Genomic DNA, 15,989 nt, shown 5'->3' with positions numbered 1-15,989 from the left:
AATCTTGAAATTGTTTGTTTGCACGCACTACATAAGTTTGACTTCTGCAGAATATACTTCATCACTCATTGCATACCTAATTATGGATTTTTCGAAGAACAACAGAACTCTTTCCTTGTTTTGCTTTCTAATACAAACTGCCTTGCTTGACTGAATTGCTTCAATTGAGACTCCCGAGGGAAAAAAAAGTATGTGTGTAAGATATTTGAGAAAAATACAATTCTGAACAATAGTGGCATTTAATAAGGAAGCAAACAGTCACTTATGGCAACAGATTGGAGCTGTGGCAGCTGACTGATGACGGGATCTAATAATTAAAAACAGATATTTGCTCATTCTGGCTCAACTGTATCACAGTTTCCATGCAACCCCAAGTAAAATAAATAGGTAGGCTATATGTCAGCAGGCACATCATGCCCACTCTCACATCTTTTTAATCATGTCATAGATGGTACCCCAAAAAGTCATACACTTCCTTTCTGCTATGGTATCTGTGTCTTCCACAATAGTGACAACAGCAAGTAAGCATTTCTAGCACTCTGATGTGCATTAGTGCCAGAGGAGATGTAGGCTACTGAATAAGGTGTGTAGCTGCAGTGGTTTGTAGAGTATGAATCCTTTTTTTTTCAAATGTGTGAAAAATAAAATGCAATTAGCAATATACATGTCATCGCATTTGAAAAATATAAGCACAGTTGGCGAATGGCAGCTACAGTTAATACACATCCCTTAATCTGGATCCTTAGCCTTCTAGTTCACAGGCTAGTCCTGACTTGTGGCAGCAAAGCATCCTGCTTATTATTGGTAAAGGAGGGCCGTGTTAATCTCATAGCAACCAGCTGATAGCTTTTACCACTTGTCCTTAGGAGGGAGGTGCAACAGGTGGGTTATCTTAGGTGAGATTTATAGTGATAGGCTAGTTCATGGGGGAAAAAAAGTGGATAGCCTCACTCTCTCTCTCTCTCTCTGTATTTACATCAGTGTGTATACACTTCATGGGTCAGGTCCCCCAACTCTAATCAATTGAATATAATCAAAAGAAACAATACACCATTCTGATCTTGAAATGTATAAATTATGTAAATAAGTGAAGACGGACAGAATGTGGTCCGTATTCACTCATGTTTATCAGTGTAACTCAATGCAGGGAAGGAGTTGTGTCTGTGTGATATCTGGGTATTGGTGCGTTAAGAGTCATGTGATCAGGTGTGTGTCTAATAGGTGCTCTAACCTTGATTTGTGTGTGTGTGCGCCTTCAGGTTTCATCCATCCACAAGTCCTGCCGCTGGAGGATGAATTGATCCATGGTGGAATTTGGTTGTCAGGTGTCAGGGTCAGTGAAGTCTGCAGCGTCACTTTACAGCAAGCAGATTTACTGAGAGACGGGCGGGCAGAACGACAGACAAGCAGACAGTTATGCAATGATGCCGACAGAGGAAGAGGACAGAAAGGTGGGCAGATCAGCAGACAGGTGAAGGAAACGGTCAGCAAATCCGACAACCAAAGCAGGCACACAGGGACATGGATGAATATGCAATAAGACAAGGGGTCAGACAAATATTCAGACAGGGACTAAAGAGAGGGCAGACTTCTAGGTGTTTCACCTAGGCAGGCGGACAGGTATGTGAAATGAGATGAGCCTGCAAGAAGGAAGACAGGAAGGCGGCTGAGAGATACAAATGAAGACAGCCAAACAGGAAGTTAGATAAAGAAATTGAAAATGGATGGACAGACAAATGGGGCTGCAAAGAGGGGACACAGAAAGTAAGTAAGCTAATATGTTAGCGACTGTCCTCAGAGACTGAAAGACTGCAGCCGTCACCTTTAACTTCACTAAATTAACCTTTAACTTTCCCACAGATTACATTCAGCCGCTAAGAGTTTTTTGTTATCTTTGAGATTAGAATTATAAAAAAAATTCTCAAATATAATATACTATACTATAGTATGATATAATATATGCAATAAGATTAAAAGAAGAAAAAAAAAACACCCTCACCCCCTCTACCAAAACGTCAGGCCACCCTCCAGCTGGAATATGACAGTGAAAATACATTTTGTGTGTGAACTTTCCTCTCTGAGCACAGTTTCAATGGCCGAGGTAATCTTCAACATTTGTGTGATTAAACTGTCTTTTTATCAAGCTTGAATTAGAATTAACACTCTGACTCTGAAGCCTTTTTGAAAGCCTCATGCATCACATGACTGCCTGATATCCCATGTGTCCACACAGTGTGAAATGTAATAGCAAAAAAAAATGGAATAGCTTTTTTGGAGCAAAAACAACTCTGAGATTTAAGAGTGAGTATATGAAAGAGCCATCACCTTGAGTCTTTTCACTTACAGCAATTTCTCCTCCCTCTTTTTTTGTGTCACCGTCTTCAATCAAATATATTTCTCCTGTATTTGTGATACCTTTGATTCTTTAGAGGGGCTGAAGCAGCTCCTTCGTCCTCTCATATCACACATTTTGTCCTCATTTCCTTTCACCTCCACATCTGATCCTCCTCTCTCTCCTTTCCTCCCCCCGTCACTCCCTCCATTCCATCTTTAGCTCCTCTCTCCTCTTCCCTCTTCATCACCTCTGCCTCTCTCTCCTCCTTCTCCCCAGTCCCCTCCCGTCATCACCTCCTCCTCCCCTTCTTCCTCTCCTGTCAAAATCACTTGTCTCTGTCTCTTTCTCTCCCCCTTTCTTTTCCCTTCTGCCCCGTGCTTTGAGGTCATGCTGTATTAGATCGATCAGGGTCATTGATCCTCCAATATCCTGGTAGGCGGGCCTCTCATTTCGAGACAGACCATTAGCCTATCATTAATCTAGATCCAGACAATTAACCAATCATTAATCTGGGTCGCTATTTAAACTTAGACTGCTGATTGGGTCAATGGTGACCTCTGACCTGTGGGTTACCACAGCAACACCAGGCACATCAGTTAAACATTCCCTCCTTCAGCAGCCGTTAACGATCTAACCGGGTGTCCTCAGATATGATTAGTTAACACAGCCTTATTAAGAGCAGAAGGCTGTCTGGTTTTGTCTAGATTGGCTGAGCAGACACACACACACACACACACACACACACACTGCAGGTGATATCTACAACAAAACCTCATAAATCCTCCTATATAACATCAAATCAATGTGTCACGCACTGCGATACTTTTGACATGTTTGGATTGTGCTTTTAAAACCTAAATTAGGAAGCATATGCTTAAAAAACTGTGTGACGTTGATCCTGGTTTCAATAGAAACATGTAAAAAAATAAAAAATAAATAGCTTGTAGGGTTGCAGACATCATATACTTCCACAAACTAGCCTACAACACCTGAGATTGATTCGGCTGATGGACAGATGGACTCAACCTTATGCATTCTTGATATGAATGCAGCTTTTTTGGAAAGAAGCAAGTGCAAGGCTTTTATTGAGACTGTAGCAGCAGTGTTGACTTATCTCCGAGGTAGTTAGTCAGGCCAGTGTGCAGTTTTGCTTTGCTTTGGGCTACATGTCCTTTCAGGTGTCACACACACATGTGCAGTGCAGTAATGTAATTAGGAACATCTTGCACGTTTATGCAGCTACTAAAGAATGAACATAAATCTGACATAATCAAGACAAAAAGCCTCCCGCATTCTATTGTTTATTGCAGTGTTGCTGCATAGGTGGCCGTTTATGGTTTTCTTGGTTCACGGCTTGCAGAGGTGATGTTATCAGTCCATAAACCTGTAACAGTAAATTCAGAAGTCTATATGCTTACTATTCCGAGCTGACAACACAAGATGTATTGCTTTCTTCATAAAGCTAAAGCTACGGTTAAAAGCAGTTGATCTGATGCATCAGATCTGCATCCACCCCCCCCCCCCCCCCCTCCTCCATCTGATTAATTGTCATTTGCCTTTATCCCACAGGCTTGTGTGCTTTATTGACTGATTTGGTTCTCTCCCTGACTGTTCATGTCTCTCTTTCTCTGTATCTTTATTTGTTCGGTTGGGCCTGTGTGGCAACTTATTCATTCCTAAATTATCCTCCCGGCGGTGTTTAAGGGGATGTGGCAGGGGTAAAGTTAGGACGGGGTTAAATCTCATTGGAACGTGCGCAGAAGACCGCGCTCTCTTGTTGGGGGTCTCGCTGGTACAAGTGTCGGAACAGAGGTTGACTGAAGCCAAGCAGTGCGCGCGCTCCGGAAAGCTTCTACTGGGGTGTTTAACAGGGGGAAAACATCTTTTTTTTCTTTTTTCATCTCGAGCATCAGGACGAAGTAATGTTGTCTTAGCTCCTGCTCTCTGGATGATAATGGGATAATTTTCCTTCGAAGCCATCAGATGTTTCCAGTGGTGGATTTCAGTGTTTGGGAATGTGTTTGATGCGCATTAACCTTTTTTTTCGACATTTCCTCCTCTGGGCTTGTCTCCACACTGCTTCGTTTTGTTGTTCTGCCACTGGAATATGTGAAAATTGTATATTTTGATTCCACGACCTATTTAGTAATCAAAAGGCTTGAATGATGAAAATCTTTTGAGATGAAAAACAGCACTTTTGGGGATCATTTTCTGCTTGTGCGCGGCTCGTGCCTAATCTCGCGCCTCAGCAGCCTGTTGTCTGTGTCCGTGGAGAAACGCACAACTTTGCCGCGAACTGGAGCCGGAGCTGGAGCGGGGGCTGCAGCCGGTCTGAGCAGCGCACCAGGGCCACACGCAGGGGGCCAGGAGGGGGACCAGCGGAGCGGCCCCGGTGTTCGGCCGTTCTGTGGTTGGACGCGGCATCCGGTGCAGCTGTGGAGCGCGGATGATGAAGCCGGTGGTGATGATGATGATGATGAATGGCGCGGGAGCTCGAGGAGGCACCGGGTTCTCGGCATCGTTATGTTTACTGCTGTGCGCCCTCGTCTTTCTCCTGCCGTGCGCTCACTCGCACCCGCAGCCGTGCCAGGTGTTGAAACGGATCGGCCACACGGTTCGGGTCGGGGCTCTGCACGTCCAGCCTCGCATACTCTCCGCCACCGCCGGCAGCGGTTCTGAGGACTGGGACACGGATCGAGATTTGAGCAAAGAGCGGCGGATGGAGTTGGAGAAGCAGGTTAAAACAAGTGCCAGTGCGCCTGGATATGGAAGCCTCAGGACTAGAGGCGCTGTTAATAGCCAGCGGGGGGCCAGCAGGAGTAAGAGCCAGGCGCGGCACCGGGAGGAGAACACTTCGAGGGAGAGCCGCGTGTTCGCACCTCGAGACTCGGTCCTGCTCGCGGTCGAGGCGCTCAACAGGGCCGGATTGCTGCCATACAATTTATCCCTGGAGCTCGTCATGGCCGTTGGGTCTGGACTCGGCGAGCTGCCCTCGTTCTCTTCCTCTTCTGCGGGCAGCCCCGAGAACGAAGACCCGCTGTCCTTCGTGGAGAGCGTGTGTCACACCGTGGTCGTGCAGGGGGTTTCCGCCATGATCGCCTTCCCACGGAACCGGGACGAGTTCGTCAAGTTGGAGTTCGTCTCGTTTGCACTTCGGATGCCTGTAGTCAGTGTTGTGCAGAGGGAGTTTACGCGCCACAGTGAGGTAAAGAAAAGTTCCTAAGTCACATCTGAAACGGATGATTGATTACTGCACATCGCCACACAGCTGCAGTGGGCCATGTCTGCACAGGTGTAACAGAGGCAGTGAAAGAAAAACACGGTTTACCTGTGACATGTAACCAGTCCGACACAAAGCAGTTCACCTCACACAAAAACACATTTATCAGAATGTCTCAGGTAATCTGAGTTCATGTGGATTCCTAAGGCCTAAGTCAGCAGGTGCCATCAGTGGCCCCCATGCAGAGGCTGGAGGGAGACACTCCCTAGGTGTTGGTCTTCTCCCTCTTCTCCCTCTCTCACTGTGTATTGAGCACTCTTTCAGATGAAGGTCAGAACATTGTCTTTCCTTCTCTTGTTCAGTATTGATTCCGCCAGTCTTGGCTAAATTGCCCAAATTAAGCTCAAGCGGCGACACAATTTGTGACAAAAGCTGATGTTCTCGATTTTACACATAAAGCATCAAATCGGGAAGTCTGAGAAAAGCTGCATTTGCTTCAGACTGAGACAAAATGAGGGAGCGTGAAGGGAGCGTGAGCAGGCCCTGTCCACGCTGCTGAGATCCACTGTATGCACAGGGTGTCTCTGTGCAGAAGAGGAGAAGGAGGGAGCATCCTCTCTTCCTTTAGTGAAGATGTGATTGAAGGCTATGTGTACCCAGCAGCACTTGCCCTCAGGAGTATATATATAAACAAATGCTTTCTTGGTGTTCAGTATTCCGCTGAGTATAAACAAAGCTGAAGTTGACAGTGTAGTGCAGTAGAGGAGCTTAGTTGGAATTGCAGCTGAGTCAGTTTAGTGCTACACTTCATGCTGACAACTTACTACCTAGACAACGGAGATGCATCCACACACACACTTTAGCAGCTTAAGTTAACCTCGTATTGTGATGTAAATGACCACCTGTCCTTCAGTCCATCCACTAATAGTCATTAAGATGACACCTGTATGATTATTATGTTCTGTCTAGATGTGAATCAGGAGGCTAATTCGAACGGCTCACGCTTGTTGTCAGTGTTTTTTTTTTTTTATCCATGTCAAGACAAACCTGTCCTGCTATCACGTCTTTACAAAAAACCATGAGCCTTAAGTGAGAACAACTTGGATAACACTCTCGGCGTATGGCCTATTCCAGAGGTGGATGCACACTGAACAGGACACAGAGAATCAACCATACAGAACATTTTCACATTAAGGTCAAATTTGTTGTTTCTCACGGTGCTTTTCGCTAAACAATAGACCTACTTGGCCAATATCTCTTTACTACCATCTTTGTTTTAATCAAGAGCTATCAATCATTCTGTAAAGGTAAGCATCGTTGTTTTTTGACAAATGAGGACGTTGCATTTTCTGAGAATTAACTTTGCAATGACTCAATTTGTCACCTGCCTCTATGACAAATTTCTGGTGTAGAAACCTCTCATCTCCCCGACACATCAAGTCAAACTCAAGCGTTTGATTGACAACCTCCCATCTTCATGATTTAGCTTTAATCTTTAAGATGGCTGGAGGTGGTGCACAAGCTGTGAAACCTTGGAGATATGACACTCGGGCCGCACATTCAGCACATAAACAGCAAAGTAGGCTGTTGTCAGTGCCTTGCAAAACAACCCACATAACAGTTCCAAAATGATACAGCATTTTCCCATCTGCCTCTCTTATGGACTAACGGTTAAGGTCAAGCAATTACAACTACTTGGCTTATGTTAAGGAAAGATAGGCTTGGTGTTTAATGAAAATCAACCTCGATGGTTGGTAGAAGATGGGACAATTGTTTAGTCAATTTCATCATTTGAAAAGCTGCTCTTGTGCCAAATACACCAATTGAAGATAATCAGTAGAGTTAGCAGCTGGAATGAGAGTGAGAGAAAATGAGTTAATAGTGTAAACACTCTAAATTAATCACTGGGATGGTTCATCAGTAACTATTCACAAGAAAAGACACCTCCTGAGATACTTTGAGAGTGTGTGTGTGTGTGTGTGTGTGTGTGTGTGAGAAAGAGCGAGTGTATTTATTTGTATGTACAATTAGAAATCTCTCTCACAAGAACAAGTAGACACCCAAACAGACACATACACAGGATGATTTAGTGTAGCTATTCACTGTAAACCTCTTTAATTAGACGGCACTAACAGGGCAGTTACTGCATATCAATGAGTACCAACCAGCAGTCAGAGTGTGTGTGTGTGTGTGTGTCTTTGACTTTCCACACACAACCGTCCTGGGAGGGGCATAGAGCATCATTGTTTTTTTTCAACACCCACACACACACACAGACACACACACACACATCCGAACCATTAGTTAGACTGAAGGGCTCTGGGACACTTGCCACCTACTGAGCTATAGTAATGTGTGTGTGTGTGTGTGTGTGTGTGTGTTTCCAAGGTAATATCTAATTTCCTGCTCTGTGAATAAGGAAGCATTTTGCTGTAAGGAGTCAGCAGGTGTTTAAAGTCCTAACTGGTTGTTAAAAGTGAAATAACAGGTGTAGGTAAAGCAGATGAAACGATACAGACATGGATGGATGGATGGACGGACGGATGGAAAGAAGGATGAACAAGCAGAAATATTGACTAGGAAACAGCCAGCCGTACAGATTGCGCAGTGCTTGTGTGTGACTTTTAGAGAAATGGCTTAACTCCCCTCTGACTCAGTCTAGTTTTGCCAGCAAATCCCAACTGATGGCTGACAGTAATTTCTCTCAAAATATGAAAACTTTTTGAATGCCTTTACAGGATCTCATTAGAGTTTATTCGGTGACCTTTTTGACCTTTGCCTTATTTCTTTTTGGTTTATAAGTTTATAAGGTTAAATAAAGTTCACATCTAAGACTTGTATAATGTAATGAATCAGCAAGTGGCCTTTGATATAGTAATCTGCCCACAGCTTGTTATGTAAGTGTCAAAATGATCCAGCTGCATGAGAATATGGAGCTTATGGGCCAACGGATGAATTGACCTCAGAATAAAGGGACTAGGTGGGTTGGGAGTAGGCAGCGGGGAGGTTTGGAAGCAACATAGAGTTGAGAATTTAGCATATAAAAAGGCCAGGAACTGGGGAGGGGAAACTCCCTGGGAAAGATTAGCTGTCTCTGATAGGAGGGCAGAGTTTTAAAGTGGGGATCTATTCTATGCTGGCCCACAACTCTAGGGCTTGTGGAAAATTAAGATGCAGCATCTTCACCTACAGCTTGAAGCATATGTACAAATGCCTCTTGCTTCTTAATCTGATTATGTAAAAATGGATGCTTTTTGCATTCAATGTAATGATGATATTCTCATTATGTAGAAGGGCACATGTACAAAGCTATATGTGGGACGCGAAGGTTTGAATTACAGATAGGAGGCATGAGGTGTACGACATAATGACGGCTCATGAGACACATCTGCTCAATCTAATCTGATAGCTCTGCTAAGCTTATCACGTTCAGCAGACAGTATCAGACAGGTGTAATTAAATGTTACGGCAGTGTTTAAGGCTGTAGTTAGTGGTGCTGTGCTGGACTGCATTAGTTTGCACAGGTGTGAGTGATTCAATGTCTGAACGTGTTTTAGCAGGACAGAAGGAAGCCATTTGTATACAAAAGTGAGTTGACAAAATGTAAATATGTCATCGGCTTTGGAACAAATGATCACATTACAAGCATTGTCTCACAATCGGGTCATATTGAGTGATAGATTTGTCAAAGTCAGCTATCACAATCAGCCTGTTTATTTGTAAGCTCCAATTCACTGACAGTCCAAAATAGTCTGGATCAAACAGCAGCCCCGGCAAACGAACAGCAATGACACATTAAACCTGAAAACAATCACATCACAGGGACATGCAGTGTATGAGGTGTTACCTTCAGTTGACATGCAGCGACTTAAAATGACCCACTTTCAGTAAAGTCCTTTTTCATGGTAGTTCAGTCCAGCCTTCGTCTTTCAGGGCGTCACATACCCACTCAATGGTGTGGCAAACTACTTATGTAATACATTTATTTTTGCTCAGACTTTTGTTTGATTCCTTACACCTCATGGTGGTTTGGGTTAAGGGGCCGGCCGTTCTTAGAGAAAGCATGGTTGTGTACACACGTACACATTGTAAGCCTAGAATTACTTTTTTTCAATTAGGTGTTGGTGAATTAATTTGTAGATTATGCTGATTAGGATACTGGAGTAATTATGTCCTATCCGAGGATAACAGATGAATGATAGAGCTTTGCTGACTGTGAGGGAAATAAGTGGAGCTTCTCATAAATAACGCTATGACATAAGGAGGCCAAAGGAATGAAAGAGATATAGGTGGGTCTTCATGGAGTTAGGGGTTGGGGCCGTAGGGAGTTCTTGCTGTGAAAGGAACAATAGTGAGACCCCCCCCATAGATTTTGACATTTTGCAATGTTTGCAAAATATTGTGTTTTTTCTCTATAAATGATTGGAAGGACAGGATAGTGTTCTATGTATTAACTTCTGTAATCGTATAAAAAAAATACCAGAAACCCATTTTAATCAGTTTTCACATCCCCCCCGCAATGAATCATCTAATCAAGAAAAGATCAATAGCCGAGTCATTACTAGTTTATTTGATTTGTCCACTGGCTCATGATTCTGCTACTCCCTGCAGTTTTACCATACAGCAAGGGTTGCATGTTTCTTCACTTAAAACTCAGTAAACACATTTTTAGCTGATTTTTGAACAGAGGAGAGTGATGAAAGAGAGCACAGTGACAACAGAGCTAGGATTTCCCAGTGCTTCGAAAGCAGCAGACCTCTGTTTTTCTATAAGAGAGTAGGCGGCAAAATTCTTCGTTGTTTATTTACATGAGAAACAAAGAAAAGGTTACAGATTTATGGTGATCACAGTGCAGAAGTGTTAAATCCTCCTGAGGGATGAGAGGAGGTGAGGGTCTGATGCTACATTACCATTTCTTTCCCTGACACAGGTCTTTGAAATCTGAAATAAAACATGTAGTTTTGCTTTTGTTGGTGCTTGTGCTGCAGCAATAAACCATTTGCGTATAATGCAGTAAGCAGATGAATAATGATTGTCTTATTTGCATGCCTATTGGGTGGAGTGATTAATGGAATAAATGAAATTAACCAATAGATTAATCTAATGGACGTTTAGTGCAAAGCTTGTGTAAAAGTTGTAAAGTCAATTAAACAGAGTTGCTGAGGGCCTTTTAAGTGTGTGTAGTTCCGCGAGTGTGTGTGTGTGTGTGTGTGAGTGCATGCAAGCAAATGCATGACTAATTGATTGGATGGGTGGCTGGTATGTAGCGCTGAGTACAGTATGCCAAGGTACACTGAAGCAGAGCTGGCAGCCCATGCAGCCCGATCTGGCCTATTTAATTTTATCTCAAGTATTACAAGGATGGCTGTGTCAACTTTGAAACGTATCTGCTCCGATCTTCTAGCTTACCATAATCCTGTAGGTGCACTGCACTGCGCTGCATGTGTAGAGTGCAGTAGGTTTGCATTTCTGTGATCATAATGGCACTGAACTAGTCAATGGGCCAATTCAGTGGTTTTAACCAATTGCAAATCATCTAGATTTTACTTTGCTGTCAACCATTTTTTATAGCATGCAATATTATTTTTATGTTCAGTCTTGCAGGAAGCTATTTCACTTTATAGAAGCATGTTATGACAATGTAAATGTCACATAACAAATCATTTTATAAAAATATCAATTATAGTATCAGACGTGTTAAGTTATATTATTTCCATGTGGTGTTGGAGGTTTGAGAGCTGCTGAACAGCAACTTGACATAATCGCTCTTATCACTTGCCTCCTGGGCTGATTTCCTGATAATATCCCAGTGCACCAACAAAGGAGACATCTGAAATCAGTCCCTGCTTGCAACCTTACACAGAGATAACATTAACTGTAACCAAAAAAAAGGTAATGGACTTTTCACTGTGCATTATCTATCTGAAGCAAATTTAGAGGCTCTCCAAGGTGATTTAACATACTGAAATGAAGTGAAACCAGTTGTAGCCTAGAAAGTACAAAGTCAATCTAAAAAGGTTTTATATAGTTTGAGAAGTGGAAAAAGAAAAAAGAAAACCTTCTCACTGATGGCCACATGTATTACCACCTGTATGGTCCTTTAACAGAATACACTATTGTTCTCCTAATCTTGATTGTTTCAGAATTGCAACATTACATTTACTAAGACAAGAATATTAACTTTCTTAAGCATTTTACTCGTTTTACAGATCAGCACCTTCCAGCACACCTTCCACACACTTCATCATTCCTGGTCCGGGTGGAAATCACACACCATTGCCATGCTCTACCCATTGATCTGTCTGCCTCATCAATCAACTGGTGAATTTATGAAAAGCAAATCTAGAGGTGTGAATTAGATTACATGGAACGGACCGAGGACAATCTGAAATGGGGCCCAGTCAGTTTTAGGTATTGCTTAAGATACAAATAGAGTACACATAAAAATAGATGTAGTGTATTTCTTATGATGTGAATAATGATATTCATGGGAGCAGGTAAGTGGAGGCTGAAATCCATTATATCCAGCAGACTGTGTTTGCTGTCAAGGAACAAATTGAATTCTAAGATAGAAAGTAATTCTAATGTTGGATTTATAACCGTTCTGTCTTTCTCTCTTTTCTGTTTTCTTCTCTTTTCTACATTTTCCTGGTGTCCCATCTTCCTATTCTTATCCCTTTCCAACCCTCTCCCATTCTCCTTAATGCACCACCTCGTCCTCTGCCTCCATCATCCTTCCATTGTCCTTATTTTGCCTTTCACTCTCTCAATTTTGTTTCTCCCTTTTGACTCTTCGCAATCTACCCTTCATTCCAAAATCATCGTCTATTGTTTTCCTCCTACTTCTCTGCCCTCTGTGAAATCCAACTGACCCTCACCAATCTTTTGTCCTCCCCATCACTACTTGTTTATCACTCCCATCACCTGTGCATTTTCATTCCCTCTATTTCCTCCTGTTTGTTTAACTGTCCCCCATCTCTATCCCATCTCTGCAACCCATTCCTTGTGCTCTTTCCCCATATTGATTCCATCCATTTTTTTAATCTCTTAAATCTTCCTCATCCTCTCCTCTTGTACACTCATTCTCTTTGCTTCTTCATAAATGTACCCTTTGCCTCCCTTTTTCTAAATCACATCACTTTATCTTTCTTTCCGTCTTCTGATTTAACCTTTCCAACCTTTTTCCACTTCCTTTGTTTAAACCTCCCACACCTGCTTGGCCATTCATCTCCCATTACACCTGTTCCCGTTTTACAATCTCCTCACAGAATCCTCTCCATTTCCAAATGGCCATGCGTACCGTGGAGGCTCCGCCATCCCGTCTCCTGTATTCCCTACTAATGATGAATGGCTGGTGGGACATCAGCGTTCTGCTCTGTCAGGAATGGGACATTAGTGACTTCCTCCTCCTCATCAAGAACAACACCCGCTTCCACCTGGGCACTCTTGTCAACCTGACAAGCAACACATCAACTTCACCACAGTCTTCATCTTCATTATCATACTCAGGAGCGGCATCAGGCGTCGCAACGGGAGGAGAGGCATCATCGTCGTCATCTTTGCCTTATTTCTCCCCTGCCGCCTCATCTACTGCTTCTTCATCCACTTCCTCGTCAAAATCAGACCAGCAGCAAGCTCTCATGCAGCAGCTGGAGGCCCTGAGAGAACCTTCATCCACAACGGGATTGGTGACATTTGGGTGTGAGATCCGTGAGGTGCGCCGCCTGTGGACGCTGGCCACCCGTATGATGCTGCCAGAGTTTCACTGGGTTTTGGGGGACAGCCAGAATGTGGCCGAGCTAAGAACGGAGGGGCTGCCCCTGGGGCTATTGGCACATGGGGTCATGGGGTCTCCTTCTCTGGATCATTACGTCCACGACTCGGTGGGGCTAGTCGCTCGGGCGGTTGGCAGTGCAGCCCAAGAGAATCCTGCCTTGGCACTCATACCTGGGACTACTAATTGTATGGATGTACAACAAAGCAACGTCAGCTCGGGGGAATACTTGTCAAGGTATGGAAACATGTGGATACTACTGCACTCACCATTGATGCATGCCTGTTAAAACAACAAACAAAGGTCTGCAAAAGGCTGGTGATGGGTTTGGGGGTAAATAGTAATTTTGCATGTTTTAGCCCATTTTCTACAAATTACACGTACCTTAGATGACACCTAACCTTTCTACAAACCATGCTGTTGTCTTTCAGACATTTGAATGCATTTTTGTTTTGTGGTCCAGGTGTCTTTTAGTTTCCATTTATGCAGGCTTTAAACTTTTATTGGCAACATACAGCGATACACCTGCATTTTTGTTGGGGCCAGTGTAAATAGGGTGTAGACACAACACTGATATACCCTTTGAGCTGATGCCCAACTACATTCCAAAATGACAGTGAGAGTAAACCAAAGCAGTAAAGCTGTGGGTTGGAAGAGTGAGCTGAAAGACTCTTTATAGCTCTATTTAACTGAGAGGAACTGCAGAATCTGGTGGACGCTCTCTGTGAGTTTGACTCACATTAACATCCCCTTTATAGAAATAGTCAGGTGATCCATTGTTAAGTTGTAATAGACAACTTTTTGAACTTTTCAACTCCACTTGACCTGTTTATTAGCCACAAGACGCATCCCTTAGTTTATTTTATTGGCCATGTTTTGTATAAAGTGTCAATCTGAGTATTTTTGGGATTCTCCTATAGTAGAACTATAAATTATACTTTTTTTGTATAATGGGTGTTCATTTCGGACACCATCAGTGTGTAGGTAGTAACAAAAGACCTATCCCCTTCCTGTTTTCTTGGTCAATGGTTAATGCACTTTCATAGCCATTACACTTTGCAATCAACATTTACTTCATAATAATAACTTATCATGTCCATTTCCACTTTTGAAGAAATATTGATTTCTGCTGTTAAAATGAACAGCATGAAATAATCTACTAAAACTCTATAAAGTGCATTATTTATAGATAAAGTGCTAAAACGTACTGATACACCAGTAAATACCTTATAAGGCTCAATTATGTGTTTTGCATTTTTTTTTTTAAAAAGACACCTCGGTATCTCCACCCAACAGCCCTCATTCTACTTCTCACCCCTCTCACTCCACGGTGCTGTTTATGTATGTCATTCTGCTTCCCTTATGTTTTGGGACAATGTACGTCAGTTGAGTCTGGTATTCGGCACAGAAACACATATTCATACATATCTGCATAGGCACATATATGCACAAGCACACAGCGTATTTGAACGCACTCTACATTCACTCAATAACTGCAGTAGTGTGCTAAAATGATAACGTGTGATGAATTGCATTTAGCAGCAGCGCCATAATCTGCAGCTGGGCCACTCTACTTTATACTGCTGAGATATGAGCGATGAAGAGTGTGAACACACACCACTGCATTACAATTAGAGTTTAACCTTTCCTACTGAGATTCTCCTCAAAACACCTGAATCAGCAGAATGATCGCACCAGGAAGAGAATTATTTAAAGAGCTTGGAGGGGCTGGAGAACATTTCTGATTGTATTTACATCTCTGGTTCATTTTCAGCATAGAACGTGTTGATTAGTCTGTCAGTGGTTTGCAGGTATCACAGAACAAAGAGCATTTGTCCCAAGACCTTTCACCAGGTTCAGAAGAACCCAGCCATTAACCCTGAGAAGGAAGGGGATTTACCCAAAGAGGTTTAGTTTCCCATTTGGATACTGGATCTAATCCAAGCTGTTACACACTTCTAGGATTTGGAAATGCCAGCCATATACCTGGCTCAGGGAAAACTAGTAGATAGCAGTATATGATGTACTATATCCACAGGCCAAGGAAAGGATGTATGTTCATATGTAACCTGCAAAGATAAAGAAGGGCTGTTGTCTTCCAAAAATGTTATTCCTTTTTTGATTCAGTTTTCGTAAAGCTGTGGAACTGTTTGGCCTTATCACATTCATGCTACAGGGATTAATAGATGTTGACTTATTGTTCTTTTTTCCAATGTCCTTATGTCTCTCTAGGTTATAGAGATTGGTGATAAATTAAATCGGGGTCCTGGTCATCATCTATTACTATTACCATTAACTTTTGTTGTATGAAACACAATATATTTGTGTAGGCAGTGTAGCTATTCTGTTGGTCCCCTTTTCCTTTCTTGAAATGATCTTAAATCTGATTGTGGAGGCGCGGTAGTTTAGTAGTCAGATACACTGAGTCACCTGTATCTTTTTTCACGGTGTAGGATTTCTGTGGATTTTTAACTCTGCACCATCTGTGGGAGCAAGGAGCTTTTTTTAAAGCTTTTCTTGTGCTTATAAATAAGCTTGTAACCAGTATTTTTGTTGTCTCGTAGTTTCCTTAGACAATGGTCATGGGTTTTTTTCTACATCATGCCCATTTGTTTAGGCAGAGTGCTAAGCATTCACACAGTTTCAGAAATCTGTGATGT

At 42.7% G+C, this 15,989-nt stretch overlaps 1 protein-coding gene across 1 annotated transcript in view; it reads left to right on the top strand.

Moving 5' to 3' along the window:
* The first annotated feature begins 4,799 nt into the window (after positions 1–4,799).
* The window catches only part of grin3a (glutamate receptor, ionotropic, N-methyl-D-aspartate 3A), a 37,334-nt gene continuing 26,144 nt past the window's right edge, over positions 4,800–15,989 (top strand). Inside the window, exons 1-2 of the mRNA XM_070850817.1 lie at positions 4,800–5,540; positions 12,824–13,566. Coding sequence (XP_070706918.1) covers positions 4,800–5,540; positions 12,824–13,566 — 1,484 coding nt within the window. The remainder of the gene's footprint in view (positions 5,541–12,823; positions 13,567–15,989) is intronic.

The sequence above is a fragment of the Pempheris klunzingeri genome, chromosome 19, assembly GCF_042242105.1.
Source record: "Pempheris klunzingeri isolate RE-2024b chromosome 19, fPemKlu1.hap1, whole genome shotgun sequence".
NCBI classification, from domain to species: Eukaryota; Metazoa; Chordata; class Actinopteri; order Acropomatiformes; family Pempheridae; genus Pempheris; species Pempheris klunzingeri.
Note: the sequence above shows the minus strand (reverse complement) of the source record. Positions and strands in the feature narration are given on the sequence as shown.